The following is a 15,188-nucleotide window of genomic DNA, read 5'->3' as shown; positions in this document are numbered from 1 at the left end:
TAACCTTGCTTAAAGGATCTAATCCCTCATCCCACTAGACCAACTAATTGTCGGTACTTGCAACATTTTTTAATATTTCATCTCTTTTGATTTAAACAATAAAAAAAATCTAAACTCAATAAATATTTAAGAGAATAAATAAGATTTTTCCAGGAGAAAGGAAGATGATATATTTGTTTAGAATTGAAGAATGTGAAGGGGATAGCATGGATACAAATCCAAGCTAGCCATTGTTCAAAAAGTGGACAAAGGGGGAGTTCATGTAATCTCAAGATGATTTTGTACAGAAAAACAAAACTTTTATCAGAGATTGAAGCAATCATGTTCCAACACGTACAGCCAATCAAAATAATGTTGGATTAGATTATTTACTAAACCAAACTCCCCCCCCCCTACTTAGTGTTATTATTGGAGAATGGAGACCACATGGAGGCTTGACACCTTGTAATATAATAATACCATTCCTTTATTCATTCGCCAATGTTGGGTGACTGTGCCTTGTTGAGCCTGCTTTTCCACTTGTATCATGGGAGGAGACAAGGGAGCAATGGGGTAAATCATGAAAGCATATATGGTAGGATAAGGATCAATTTACTTATTCTAAAGTAGAGTTTGCTTCAATTATTGAAGAATCTCTCTATTGATTTTTAAACAAACGAGTTGTTCTATATCAAGCACATAAACGTGTTTATCTGAATATAATAATATCCACTTAACGTTTTAAATTTTAAAACAAATTAAATAAATGTTTATAAATAAGATAGATTCGTATTCAATGACGTTAGAGGCCTTGACTATCCCCAAAGCCTTTTGTTATTTTGTATAGTGACACATCAGATCCCTGACAGTTCAAATATTTGTCAAATTAAGTTTACGTGGGGGACAGCCTGGACTTGAACGGCTGGAGCTGAAGGGTTTGGCGGCTAGCCAGCCCAAAGCCTACAATGTTCTGGTGTCAAAAAATGTCCCATATATGTGCCGGATGTTAGCTTGAACATCATCTTCTCAATCATAAATAAAGTACATAATTAATACTGTTGAGAAGGAAACGGTTTGATGATCATCATGAACACCGACATAATCATCAAAGTCCATAATGATTCTTTAGCAGTACAAGAGATGGCAATGACTCAAAGGTAGTTCCACAAACATGGGGGTAATCCTTACTCCTTACAATTACAAATCTTTATGCTTAATTCAGTACCAGATATTGCATACAGCAGGCTGAAATGCATGACCTTACTAATACCTGAATTATGATCAACTCAAAGCTTAGCAATTATCCCATTTTGGATAGGTTTCGTTGCAATATCGTTGTCTTTGAGCTCCAGATCGGCTGCGCTAGGAGGAACATCAACTGCCGGCGAGCAATTGAAGAAACCGTGTGGCTGCATTACGTATACCAAAGGGTAACTTTTAAATGTCGGTAAAATTTACAAATTCTCGGAAAAGAAAATGTGTCGAAGAATTTATGCTACCATGAGCATGAAACCAATGCGTTCCACCGGCATCACAGGCCAGTCTTCCAGCCGAGGAACGCGTGTCACTCCAAAGACGTACCTGCACGTGATTGCCAACTGAATCCGATATCATAAGTTAAATGCAAATATAGATGATACATACTGAGATGCCAGTGAATGCATATACAGTCGGATGCTATGATTCTATAGTTAAATGCAAACATAAATTATCACTACCGTTCCTAAGAGAAACATGTGTAAGAAACTAACCACAGAACTATATCAGCTTCTTCCAAAGATCGGTTCTGCTTAACCCAAGTAGCTAATCCCTCCCCGGCGCGTGGATTTTGATTCGGAAACTCCCCTCCAGGATACATTTCTTCACGAGAATAGGGTGTGACCCAAAGATTATGTTTCAAGAAAGCTGCTCTTCTCAGAAATTTTGCCTCAGAGCCAGCCAGTGGTAAACAATTCGAACCAGGAACGAGTTTGAAACCTGTCAGCTGCCCGGTCCTGTTGACATTCCGTGTGTTTCTAACCTAAAATATTGGAAATAGTAAGTACGGTGAGGGATCAACTTCTTGAACAGTGCAGAAGATAAACGCATTTTCCAAGATTTCTTTTAACATACATATAAAAGAGCTCTTACATGAAATGCTAGTCGAGCAAGGCAAAATAACTTGAGCTAAGACTAAACGAGATTCAAGTAAGAGCCATTGACTGATCTGATTTCAGAAACAATAAGGAACAGAAGGAAAGGAAGCTATAAGTTGATGGGATCACAATTACTTACAATCCAGTGGCGTGCAGACAACGGATCACAATCACTCATTGCTTGTAATTCGGATCTGAGTAGCTCCTCTTCAGCAAAGAATGCATTGTTATGAACATTATTCTTCCCTGGTTCTTCAACTTTAATATTCACCTCAACCACCTGTAAGAATGCATAAATGTTTTAGTTTTGCATGAGTTAAGGTTGAATAACTCCCTGCTTTCTTTCTATAGGAGCAACCAGCGGAGAATAGACATGGAGATGATCAATGTTACAAGCTAAAACTGCCATGAATATTTTAACCACAAAATAATGGATATCATAGGATGCATTATAGGAAGCAAATGCCAATGAATTAAAGGAGGCAAATCATTATTAAGGAATAACGTGACTGCTTACTTGATTAAATGCTTCACCAGGCTTACAATCAACTGCCATGTCCATGCGAGCCACGAAAAAGTGTTGATGGACAGGGGCATATAAACCAGGAGCAATGGTTGTGCCATATTTCCGTGTTTCACCAGGCTGCAATGCTCCTAAGCTGAGAATTCCAGTGAGTTTAACCTCAGCTTCAATTTTACCATCCTATAGCATGCATCCGTTAATCAAATTTTAAGCAACACAACTTTCAAATCAAGGGAAAACTCACATTAAAAATGTAGAAGGCAAAAACGGACCATTCGATACAACAAAAATATATAGTGTATAGCAGCATAACAGCTAGTTACGAGGAGGAATTAGATTATTCAGAAGTCGAACAAAGACGAGTATATTCATGCATAGTAAGCAAACACAATCCTGGAAGACACCAACTTGCCTGATAGAAATGCCAGAAAAATCCATATTCATAGTTAGCCACAGTGCATATAAATGACACTGTCAGTCTTCTCGACCGTCGGACTTCTGCTAAACCTGTTCTCCAGTCTTGATGCTTCCATAAGATCCCATGGTCCTCCTCGTTCAAACAAACACAATTCTCAATTGTTTCTACACCTCCAGTGAAATTTGTAAAATGGGCATCAAAGTACTTGATATATCCCAAACAATCACAGCCCTACAAAAGATAAGGAGTGAATAAGGGGAAATTTCAACTTAAATTAAGAGAAATGGAAGGATCTAAATGAAACTCGACATAAAAACAAAAACACAAAAGCAGAGACAAACCTTCTTAAGAGAATGTGCATTTTTACCCAGTCCATCTTCTCCAGCATCAAATCCATTCTTCCAATAATGTGGATCATTTGGATCTCCATACGGATCTACCATTTCGACAAAACTTAATCTATGGGCTATAGGCCTCCGGCCACGACTACCATCAACATAAGCAATAGAATAAATTACAAGACCCTCCCTAGGGGTGAAACCAATTCGGAAATTCCACTGAACCAAAATTACAAATAAAATAAATCAGTGCATCTTGAACTGATAAAAGTTATAAACATAGTTTCACTACCAATCACCTTTTGCCATTCAACAAAATTCCCATTAACACGAAAACTGGGACCATCAGGTTGAATGATCTGCAGTGGTTTCACATCACTTCGATCAACACCTCCTCGTGTTTCTCCAGGAGTGTAATTTCTTAAAAGATCAGCCGGTGGAAGGGGAACAAGTTTACGGTCTTCAAATTCAATCACCACCATATTTTGCATGTCAACAAGGACATGTATTCCCTCAACTGGACGAGCATAACCATTTTCTATGGGGCAGTCACTCTCAGTTCTGCAGAAGATAAGTGGTTTAGCAAGTCTTCGGCTAGGAGCATCGGCATCACTATGATATCCCACACACCTACAGAAGGCAAGTAACCAAATATGGAAGGGTAAGACACCTGCAATAGAGAAATGATTCTATAGAACACCAAGGCATAGAAAGCTAAGGATGATCACTTACCAAGGATCAACCATCACAAGATCCATATCCTCAATACCCCTCTTTTTCATTGCCTCTCGAAATGGAGGAAAGTCCTTAACAACAGCCTCACATTCAGCATATTCCATAGCATCCTACAGTTTGAGAATAAGAACATTAATGGACAAACATGCCGATTACATATGTATCATGTGTGCTGGATGCAAAAAACCATAACAAAGGACAAGCACAACATAGATTAACATTTATTAATCAGACATTACTCGTTCCAGTCCATGTAATAACTAATAAAGTCGCTTATTAAAAGTGTTCGAATAGCATATTTTGACAGTCGGTCCAGTCTAAACCATACCTATAGAAATACTTTCATATTCTTAAAAGAGAAGACACATATTTACCATGGGAGGTTGGACATCCGGAACAACTTTAGACGAAATGACTTTGCCCCTGTGGTGGCCTCCTCGAGTTGCAGCGTGAACTTCCGACAATTCAACAATCCATACACTAGTCTCATTGGACCTTTTGTTGTAAACAACAAGTCTTGCTTGGCGCGGAGGAAGTTTAGTAGGAATCAGAGGTCCACCCTTTGTCCTGGGAATTAATGAAGGCTGGAAAGGAGGGAAAAAAATACGCATCTGCCAATGCGACAACCTGCTTCTCTGGTTCCACTAAAACCACTTCGATAAAGCGCATGCTGTCTCTCACCTAAGGAAAGAAAATATACATATCATCAATTCATATAAAAGAAAAATAGCTACTGAAATGATAACATCAAAATTGAAGCAACGATACAAGTTAAACTAAGACAACATACCAAAAAAAAACTAAGACAACATACACATCCATTGATTCATGTGGAAAAAAAATGCTACTAAAATGATAAAATCAAAAGTGAAGCAACAATATAAATTAGCTGTTGAATAAATTTCTTTTTTACCTCAGGGGTTGCTCCAGCTGCCCTTACAGTTGCCACTGCAACAGAGATTTCAGCAGCAGACAATGGATCCAATGGATGGCTGGTTTGAGCCCTTGGCATGACTGAAATACCTAGGTAACATACTCACCAAATTGAACATGAAACATATCTAAAAATATAACATTTCAACAAGAAACAAGCCAAGTAGGATTATCCAACAAAAGATGAACAAAAAGAGAAGTGTGAAAGTGAAACCTTTGGAGGCAGTGGTCTCTTGGTAGCAGGAGGATCCGAGATGGGTTCAACGGGTCGGATCAGGGTCGCCATGGAAGCTCTTTTGGGGACGGTATCCTCAGATGGATCAGACCCAGAAACGACAGCAAGACGCAACACTTCAGCAGATGAAGAAGAAGGGACCTTGTTGTTGATGGTTTTGGGTATGCAACAAGGCGTCGCTTTTTCCTGAGTTGAGGCCATTGCAAGGGGTTAGCAACCTCACAGTATCCACAGTAGTATTTAGCACTGTAGTAGTCTATTGACATACAGCAAAATACCGTATCTCTGTGATTACTGTTTCTTTCCTTTCTTTTTTATTTTTCTGTTCTGAGTTCTGGGTTCCTAACCTTTCGCTTCAAATGGCTTCACCCGCAAACCTCGATTCGGACATTAAGGATCGATTTGCCTTGCTTTTAGAGTTTAGACAAAAACACGAACAGAGTTTACTGGTTCTTCAGTGAGAGACAAAAACAGAGAACCGGAGTGAGTTTTGCTGTGGTCTGGTTGGCTTGTCTTTAAAGGAAAATGCACAAACTACGAGACGCCGTGAGAAGAAGAAAACATACGTGTATTAGCAGGTAATCATATCTATTTACTGTATAAAACATCAGGTAAAACTACTTATCGATAATCAAATAAGAATATAAGATATAAAATCCACATCTTAAAAAAGGTTAATTCTCGAGGTATGAATTGCCGTTCACCGCAAGTTGCTTTCCAGTCCCACACTGCCATACCCAACTCATCGAGGTATGAATTGCCGTTCACCACAAGTAGCTTTCCAGTCCCACACTGCCATACGCCCATACCCAACTCATTATGGCATTATCTAACATAATGATAAATCATTCAATCTGTTAACTTTTGGATAAATTACACAGTTCGTCATTTAATTATATACTATATTTTAAATTTTAGTTAAAAAAGCACAAACAAATTACTAACTTTAAGTTTTATTTTCATTTAATCCCTAATGATTAATCTATGTTAATGACACTTGTTATCATACAAGGATAACATATCATCGAATGATTGAATGAGAAAATATAAAATTCCTACAACAAATCTTCATTTGAAAGTTATATTTTATTCACTCATAATCCGACAATTTTTATCTAAATTTGAATCTATAAATGACTCAAATAAAAATCAACCTTAAATGATTGAAAATAAAAATAATATGAATCTAAAAAAAATCAAAATTTCAAAATGTATTGTTAAAACTACCACCCTACATTATTATTTCAATTAAATTCCACATAAATCTAAATCAACCGGATAGTTTGTTTAAATTTGGTGTAATTAGCATCCCTAGCTTGAAAATAAAACAAAACTTCACTCAATTCTTTTCACTGCCACTTCTATTCATGGACAACAACTTATTGAACATTCTTTTGGGTCTGGTAGGGAGAGCACAGAAAGCCTTGAACATTGAAGGTCTTCTGACTCCATCGAAGTTCATGTCGTTTTCGTCCAAATCATCGTCTAGAGCCTCCTTCGACCGTAATGTCGAAGTTCTGGACTTCGGGGTCTTAATGACTGACATGCTCCATTGGTCATCTGCTGGAATGTGGCTACTAGTAGTAGTGCTTAAAGGCCCTGGAGGCTTAGATGGATCGATGTTATGTGCGGCTAAAAGTGCCTTGATGTTGCTAGGGAGTTCAGTCACTTTGCCGCCCGTAGCGGCTGCTCGAGCTTGCTTGAAGAACAGAACTTGTACCACTACTCTAAGTGGAAGCTTTTCATTTTGAGCAGCATGCATACAGGCCTCCACCGACAGCTTTTTGCAGTCGAGGATTCGGCATATCTTTTTTCTTTCGCTCTTGTTTAGGTTCGGATGTGCCTGGATGTACATACACAACAACTAATTGAATCTGCACGCTTATTGGTAATGTTTCCAGAGATGATTACTAGTATATGGTGGACCGATGAGGTCAGAAAACCAGTTTGTATGTACCTTGAGATAGATGTCGATGGCTCGGTAGAGATCGTCGTGATCAGGCCGCAAGAAATTTGGGATTGTCTCAGCTATTGCAATGAATTTCGACAGGGGAAGATTTATGTCTCTGGCAATCTCTTGGAGATATCCATCTACAATTCTAGCTACTTTTAGTTTGGAACTGTGTGATGCAGAAGATCTCCTAGCTTCCTGAAGCTCGATATCGACAATCTCGGCCGAACGCGACCTTCTTCTCCTCTCAATCCCCAGCTTGGATCTTGGAGGACTCGTAGGAGGGCTTTGTCCTTGTGACATGAATTGCTCCAAAATGGACTGAACCACGTCGACATCGTAGAGGGCATCGCTTGAGTGTGCTAAACAAGGTATTAACAGATCACTGACTCTTGCGTCCTCTAATTGAAGTGCTATTCTTCGAGCCAATTCCATCTTCGAAGACGATGAAGCATTAAGAATGTTGGCCGCTTTCAAGAGCTTAACTAGAAAACTGCAAGAAGTAGCACCTGTCTCCGATGGGAGTAAGCTTACTATAGATTCCAACAGCATCCTGTGCTTCGAAGTAACCTCATTAGCCGAGTCCGAATCCGAGCTTGATGCTGCTGCTTCTTTGTTAGCCTTTACCTTTCCCGATATATTCGGTAGCCATCGAGATGCATAAACTCGCAGTGCTTCGCCGATAAGATTACAAGGTATTTTCCCACCAGATTTGATAGCTATCATGGTTCTCCAGTACAAGTCAATACTCAACTCAGCAACATCCTCGGCCCACCAACCTTTGGTTGTAGGTCGGTGCCGCTGGCTCTCGGCTCCATTACATGATATATCCTCCCGAACCCTTCTCGAATGACTATGCAACAAGCTCACCTTCGAAGGGTGTGTCAAAACTTTTGACGCAATCGATTCTATGCATCTGCTCGTGATCCCGAGGTCTTCGGACCATAAAGGAAAAGTTTTGGTGCTTTGCAGGGTCACAATAGTGTCTTTCCAACCATGCAGGATGCAGGAATTGAAGAAAACTCCAACTTTGTAAACCAAGTTCCCTTTCTCGACATCTTCCGTCATCTGCAAATATTCGGCAGCACATCGGACCTCGACGATGTTATAGGCGCTGAGGGTGATTGTGATACCATAACAAAACTTAGCACAAAGATCAAAAGCCTCTATACCTCCGGGGAAATCAGGTAATTGGATTATTTGGCGTTGTAATGTCTCAGGGGATTCAGAACATATCCTTTGAAGCCTCAAACACTTTGACAACAAAGGAAACTGCTTGTACAATGAATTAAACAATCGGTATAAGAAAAAAAGAGATTGAATTGAACCACAACAATCTGAGAATAAAAAACTACCTTGTGAAGCAGATATCTACTTCCATTCACTTGAATTATAAGGTCACTAGAGACGTCAGAAGAGACGGACCTGCATCAAGAAAAGAAAATCATGGAATCTTCCTAAAAAAATAACAAGAAAATGGAAACTTGAGTGTGTCTTCATAATCATACCTTAAAGCCTCAACACTGTAGAAGGTGTCTGGTCGAGATCCAAGTTTCATAAACTTCATGTCTGGATTTTGTGTTCTTCTTGAATTGTGTTTTCACCAGCTACAAATTAACATGATAGGAACTAATAAAGCTCGTCTCTTGGTGCACCAACCAGACCATCAATTTCCTGGTCCAAAACTACCCAACCAAAACTGTCAAGTGAAGGAAACCAAGAAGATCAAATAATCCAAATTCCATACCCCATTTGGTTTGGACATGCAAAACAAAGAATCAAAGCCATTGCAGTGTAAACATAGAAGAAAACAAGAAAGTTGAGGTTCAATATGTTACTCCAATTAGAAAGAAAGAATGTTTCTTGAGACAACAACCTGAAAATCCGACACCAAATGCCAACCATTCATCGAAAAATTCAACCTGTACATGTGTATATATATGTGTGTACACCCAAAATGTTTTTCTTTTTTCATCTGTACGGCCCCAGGCTTATTTTAGCCAAAAACTAGTTTATACGCAGCATCGTACGCCACTCAATTACCATTTATAATGTCTGCTAACTTTACACAAAGAAAGTAAAGAAGAAAAAGCTGAAAGAAGGAATAGAATATATATGTGTATGGCTATTATAGTTGCCTTTAACCAGAGTCACCGACGACTTTTAAACATTGCAGATCATATATTTTTAAAAATTTGGGTGCTGCAAGTGCAATCTGCAATCTGCACCACAACTAAAAAAATCTGGAGCTGAACTGCCATTTGTGATTTTCACTAAAATATCACCAACAACCCTTTCCTCGAATTTAATCCAAAATGGTCCGCTGATCATGAAGTTGAGCAGATCATTAATGTGAATGTTAGTATGTTGAGAAAAGAGAAAGTGTATTCTTTTTTTCAGTTGTAAAAGAGATTCATTAATGCAGTTGAAGGTCACAAGCTTTGCAGTCTTTGTTTTATATAATATCTTATTCTAATGGCTTGGATTCACAGCATGACCAAGCAAAAATCCAGATAGAAATTACAAGGAAAATTCAGAATAAACAATTAAAAAACAAAAAGGGAAATGGGTTTTCATGGTCACCTGATTTAGCTAAAGATGTTTCAATGGGAACTTTCTTCAAGCTGCTAAATATGATGAAGTGAAAGGGAGAAACAAAAAGGGTATAAAAATAAAGCCAGAACAAGTATTCTCTGCAAATCCAATCAATAAATAAGTTAAAAACGTAACATTAAACAACTTGGTTTTGTGAAAGAGGCCATGTTGTGTACCTAAATGTCGTGAAGAACTGAGGCATATCACAAGGGAGACTAAGATACAGTCTCCGTTTAGGCTTGATCATTGTCCACTAAAGACCGAGACCGAAGATTCGTCTTGGCTCGACCAATGCCGACCCTAAGGCCAGGCAACTTTGGTGATCTCAATATTTTTTTTTTGGTGTAGGCTAAGGATAATGTGATGAAATTGAGTGGAGATGGATACAGGGTGAAGTCTTCTGTGGGGGATAATTTGATGTCAACCTTACGTGCGAGGAAAGGGTAATCCACAAATGCCTGTAATGGTCCTTCTCAGTGCTACCTTAAGGGTCGGCCAGCCGACAACATCTCCTTTAGTAGGACCATTTTGGGGTCCGTGGTGTGGGACCCTTGTACCCCCACTTCCACGATTGGAAATCCTTTGTAGCTTGGATCATTAGGGGTTGAATTTTTGAAGCTCCTAAGCCTTTGCCTCGACTCAGCTTAAGAAAATTTGGATCTCATTAAATTATTTTTGAATATCTTCAAGTGTATGGAATAAAAGAGCGGCTTAGAAAGGTCGGACTAAATGAAAGAAGATAGTGATCGGCAAGATTAGAATTTTGAAGAGAGTGACCTGATCTTTATCGAGTTTATATTTTCTTTTTATAATATTTTGAGTTCGAGTTTTTTTTTTTTGAATGAGAAAGTTTTTTCCTTTATTCAAGGGTTTGATCTAACTGAAATTTAGATATAATCGGAATTCGTATAACTACTTAACACCGAAAGACTCGAACAAAAACAAAGGAATATTAAAGAAAGAAACTTATAATTGATGCATGGTGATGGGAAGAAGGTGACGGGCAAAGTGGGAATCCTCCTCCTTGTTCAGAGATTTGCTTTGGGAAATCAATGAATATCAGAAGAGAATATACATTGTTTCCAACTTTGTCTATCTCTATGTGTTCATTTTACATGCTCATATATAGTGACTTATTGATTTATGGAGTATATAGAATTATTATAGATAATACATTTCAGGTTATTTAATTATTAGTTCGGTTATAAATGGGTCACTTTTAAAAAAAAATTACAATTCAATCATTCAATTAAAATATATTATAAATATGAAATGGGTCGTTAAATATTGAACCATATAATGACACGGCCTATTGCTTTATTCATTAATAATATACAATCACAAGACAAGACACGGTTGGAGTCCGACGTTTATCTAACGGCATACAACTTAAGCAACATAGGGCTCTCGGGATGGGCCTGAAACAACATTGAAGTGACGCCACGAGAAATGCTTGTCACCTCTGATAACTATCTACCCGGCAATTTACTTCAAGTTGGTGTTATCGTTGTCTGTCTGTTATTTAAAACCCAACTTTCGAGAGCTTGGAATTTGGAAAGAAACTCACACGCTTATCTTGTGAATCGTAACCTTCAGGGGCATTGGCCGTGCATGGATTCGAATCAATGTCACTTTCAGCCTTTTTCTTACCAATGAGGTGGTGGGGTTTATGCGCTCGTGATGAATCCAGATCTTGAAGAAAACAACAAAAACTACCGATAGGGTAATTGGGTGTCGCGATATAATTTGGTGTGCTACTGTTGAATTTCACAGTAGTGTAACTTGCAGATGGGTCGAGGGAAGAAGAGCAAATAATAGGCTGAAACGTCGAATCAAACCAAAATCGCAGATCAAATTCATCATTACTAGATCGGTGAATTTTGACCATCACAGCATTCCATCTTTTCAATCATTTGTTGGAGTATCCATGATTAACATCTTTTTCTTTGTGAGACTTGAGTCTCATATAAATACTAAAATAATTATTGTTAATTTAACGGTATCATTGTCATTTCATCGTATATATAAATTTAAATAGTTATATATTATATTACTCTCGTATTTATATTCGATTCGAACTCGATCCAGGAAAACATATACTTATCTAAAGGTCAAGTTACCCGCCAGGCCAGATAAGTGTAACCTTAGACAAGCCATTTGGTACATTGCATTAACACCCTTTAATTGATATTCAACGTTTACGCATATCCACTTGACAAAAATCATAATCTTCTTTTGAAATTCTAATATCATAATCTAAATTTATACCCATAAATAACTTTCCACAAGTACCACACCTTAACAATCAACCCTAAAAATATGGATGGCAACGGGCCGGGTTCGGGCCGGGTATTGGCCCCGTCCCTATTTAAAAAACATGTATCCGTTCCCGCTTAAAAAACTAAGGGGATTTAAACGGAGATCCCCATCGGGTAATCGGGGAAAACCGCGGGGAAACGGGTATCCCGTTTAGCATAAACGGGTATCGGGTAGGGTATCGGGCCGGGTATATATATTTAAATTAAATATATAAATATTATATATTTTTTAATTTAAATTTAATTTATTAATATTATATATATAATTATTATTATTAATATTTATCGGGCCGGGTATCGGGCCATGTAATCGGGGCGGGGATTTCTAAACCCGTCCCGTCCCTGTTTAACATAAACGATTTTTTTCCGTTCCCATACCCGTTTAACATAAATGATTTTTTCACGTCCCCGTTTAATTCGATTTTAAATTTTACCCGTCGAGTTTGGATTTTTTTCCATCCCTACCCAAAAAGAGAGAGAAAATGCTCGTAATGATTAGGTCCAGAGTCCAATCCAATCCAATCCATGGTGTTGTAAAATGATATATAAAAAGGACGATAATGTAAAATAAAAAATATTTTTAGTAATAGAATATCAAACTTTATACAGTTGTTGACAAATGGCAGCAATTATTCACTCGTATCTTTGATTGTTAAGGTTTTCTTCTTTTTGGGGCTTTAAGCTTTGGTTTATCTGATCTCACGTTATGGACTTTGTGGCTTAAATCGCATCAATGAGTTCACCCATGGAGGGACCACTCAGCACGGTAGTGTTCTTTCCTTTTGCAATAATTTAAGCATTCGCCTTTATTTTAAGATTTTAACCTCATATATATACTTTCATTTCATTCCTTAATCTAATATTTTCTCTAACCACATTAAAAGGTTTTAATTTGATTATTTTATTTATCAGTTGTGATCAGACATGTAGGGACAGATGCAAAATCTTACGTTAAGAGGTGAACTTCTAAGATTTTATGAGGGATTAACTTATAAAATTACATGTAGGGACAGATGCAAAATCTTACGTTAAGAGGTGAACTTCTAAGATTTTATGAGGGATTAACTTATAAAATCTTAGGGGGACGAAAAAAAATTTCAATAAAAAAATTATAAAACAATTCAAAATACGTGATAATTTTAAATTTTCATATGATAATTGTTCACACCGTATCCATCCCTGCAGACATCAGATATCACCTAACAGCAATACCTATCCTAAACTAAATTCAATAAACAGCAATAACAATCGAACTAATAGTTTAATTTGTTAAGTTGTGGGCTATAATTTCAGAAACTTGGGGGTGGGGGGGGGGGCGGCGGACATATTGTCTAATGAGCCTTCCAATATGTCTAATGATCTATATGAGCCCAAACGTTTTGCTTTTCTTGGATATTGCTACTTGCTAGATCTTAACCATATCCAGCCCACTATGCCTTTGGTTTCATGGTTCCGACATCTTATGTACTGGGTTTTATTCCAAATTTATACCTTTTTTTCCAAAAAAAAATTATTGATAATTCAATTCAATTAGAAAATAAATATTTTTTTATAATAAGACTTAATGTTAAAATAAAATAACAAAAAAATCGTAAATTTTAAACAAAATTAATATAAAAGTGTACTTGATTTTATCAATGAAAATTTAAAAAATAATTAGCAAGGGCCAATGGGAGATGTTCCGCCTATGATCCAGATTAAGTAATGTAGAGACTCGATACAACAATGATATTTCCAACTTAGTTTACCTATTTATAACATCATAATTTGAATTTTTAAACTTTAATGATAGGAAAATAATATAATTATTTAATTATTTATGTATTGTATATATTATGTACATATGACCCAATAATTTTGTTTTTTTCAGGCTGTAATTGAAACCGGAAACTGAAATATTAAAATTGAAATTAGCATCTGGACTTTGCATGGCCTAAGCCTAAAGCATCTTTGGTTAAAGCTTTGTTAGGACTTAGGTCGCATATGAAGGTGGTTGGAACTGGAAAAGTAATACCCCTTTTCTCCATATTATTTAAGCCTAGCCATAGCTTAAGCTCACCGTTTTTACTGTTCATCCTCTTTAACTAAGAATAGAGAATATGCTAATCAGAAAGGCTGTAAAGAATCTAAAAGCACGTGTCATCTTCTTTTTCTCGAGTCCAAGCATTAGCACCACTCGCCCTATTCATCTTCCACCTTACGCCCTCTCCTAGTTATCAACTAAAAGGTTAAATTTTATGATTAGTATTTATATCATATATAAATTATAGCTTTAATCATTTTATTCTTTTAGATTTTCGATTTTTTATTTTATTGGGCCAATAACTGCAAAATGATTGTATTTATTATTTTTCTATAAAAATTAACTGTCCCTTATTCCTATATGTAATGGGGTAAGGGGAGGTAAGGTAATATGTTGTTTCCAACGTCAAGTTTAGAACAGTTTCTATGGGAGACCTTCATATTATGAATACCCTCCGTGAGACCCGATCCACGACCTTAAAGTTAAGAACTTTATGCTCTAAACTGAGGTTCATCTGGCTTCATCTGCAATGTAAATGGAATCCGATCCCTTCCGTATTTGAAAATTTCGAAATTCTAACTGGGTTTTGAACTGACAGGAATTGAAAGGCTCGAGGAATCAGGAATATTTAAAGCAGTCATCAGGCTATTGGCGTAAACAAGGCTAATATTATAACGTAAATAAAACAAGGTTTTTGCCGTGGAATAATTTCTTGGAAATACATTTCTGGGTTTTTGTCACCGGCCGATTGATCTGTATTGCCGTTTAATCAGTGGTTGAAGGCATCAAATAATGTTTATGTATTCATTCTTTAAAGACTATTATATTTCATGCATGTCGAGGCTTAATTAATGTTATTAGACGCTGCTTAGCAATTTCCCTTAAATTAAAATAATCGGAGTCGTCGGCGTTTCCATTTCCCAATAAAAATTAAAAAAGAAAAGTCCAAAGGCTCGACCAGTAAACAAGACATTGGTGGTAATGTAATATTGTGTAGGAATGTCG

General features: G+C 37.1%; 1 protein-coding gene, 1 long non-coding RNA gene and 1 pseudogene across 4 annotated transcripts; 1 reads left to right on the top strand and 2 right to left on the bottom strand.

Moving 5' to 3' along the window:
• Positions 1 to 1,063: 1,063 nt before the first annotated feature.
• Positions 1,064 to 5,704, bottom strand: LOC120201374 (annotated as a pseudogene).
• A 918-nt stretch (positions 5,705 to 6,622) lies between these two features.
• On the bottom strand, positions 6,623 to 9,913 carry LOC120200618 (BTB/POZ domain-containing protein At1g67900-like). Of its 3 annotated transcripts, none has more exons than XM_039201433.1 (5): positions 9,831 to 9,913; positions 8,756 to 8,946; positions 8,603 to 8,672; positions 7,254 to 8,519; positions 6,623 to 7,139 (listed from the first exon to the last, which is right to left on the bottom strand). In XM_039201433.1, exons 2-5 carry the CDS (start codon positions 8,812 to 8,814, stop codon positions 6,636 to 6,638), a joined length of 1,899 nt encoding a protein of 632 aa, XP_039057364.1. In that variant the 5' UTR covers positions 8,815 to 8,946; positions 9,831 to 9,913; the 3' UTR covers positions 6,623 to 6,635. The 3 variants fall into 3 exon arrangements, with proteins under 3 accessions (XP_039057364.1, XP_039057462.1, XP_039057412.1); XM_039201531.1 differs by having other exon boundaries at positions 8,756 to 8,932; positions 9,831 to 9,894; XM_039201481.1 differs by lacking the exon at positions 9,831 to 9,913 and adding an exon at positions 9,118 to 9,158.
• LOC120201477 lies at positions 9,072 to 11,004 on the top strand. Its single transcript, XR_005523657.1, has 3 exons — positions 9,072 to 9,189; positions 10,582 to 10,584; positions 10,992 to 11,004. It is a non-coding gene; the product is annotated as an uncharacterized LOC120201477 (long non-coding RNA).
• The last annotated feature ends 4,184 nt before the right edge of the window (positions 11,005 to 15,188 follow it).

Source organism: Hibiscus syriacus, unplaced genomic scaffold, assembly GCF_006381635.1.
Source record: "Hibiscus syriacus cultivar Baekdansim isolate YM2019G1 unplaced genomic scaffold, ASM638163v2 tig00000002_pilon, whole genome shotgun sequence".
In the NCBI taxonomy this organism is placed as follows: domain Eukaryota; kingdom Viridiplantae; phylum Streptophyta; class Magnoliopsida; order Malvales; family Malvaceae; genus Hibiscus; species Hibiscus syriacus.
Note: the sequence above shows the minus strand (reverse complement) of the source record. Positions and strands in the feature narration are given on the sequence as shown.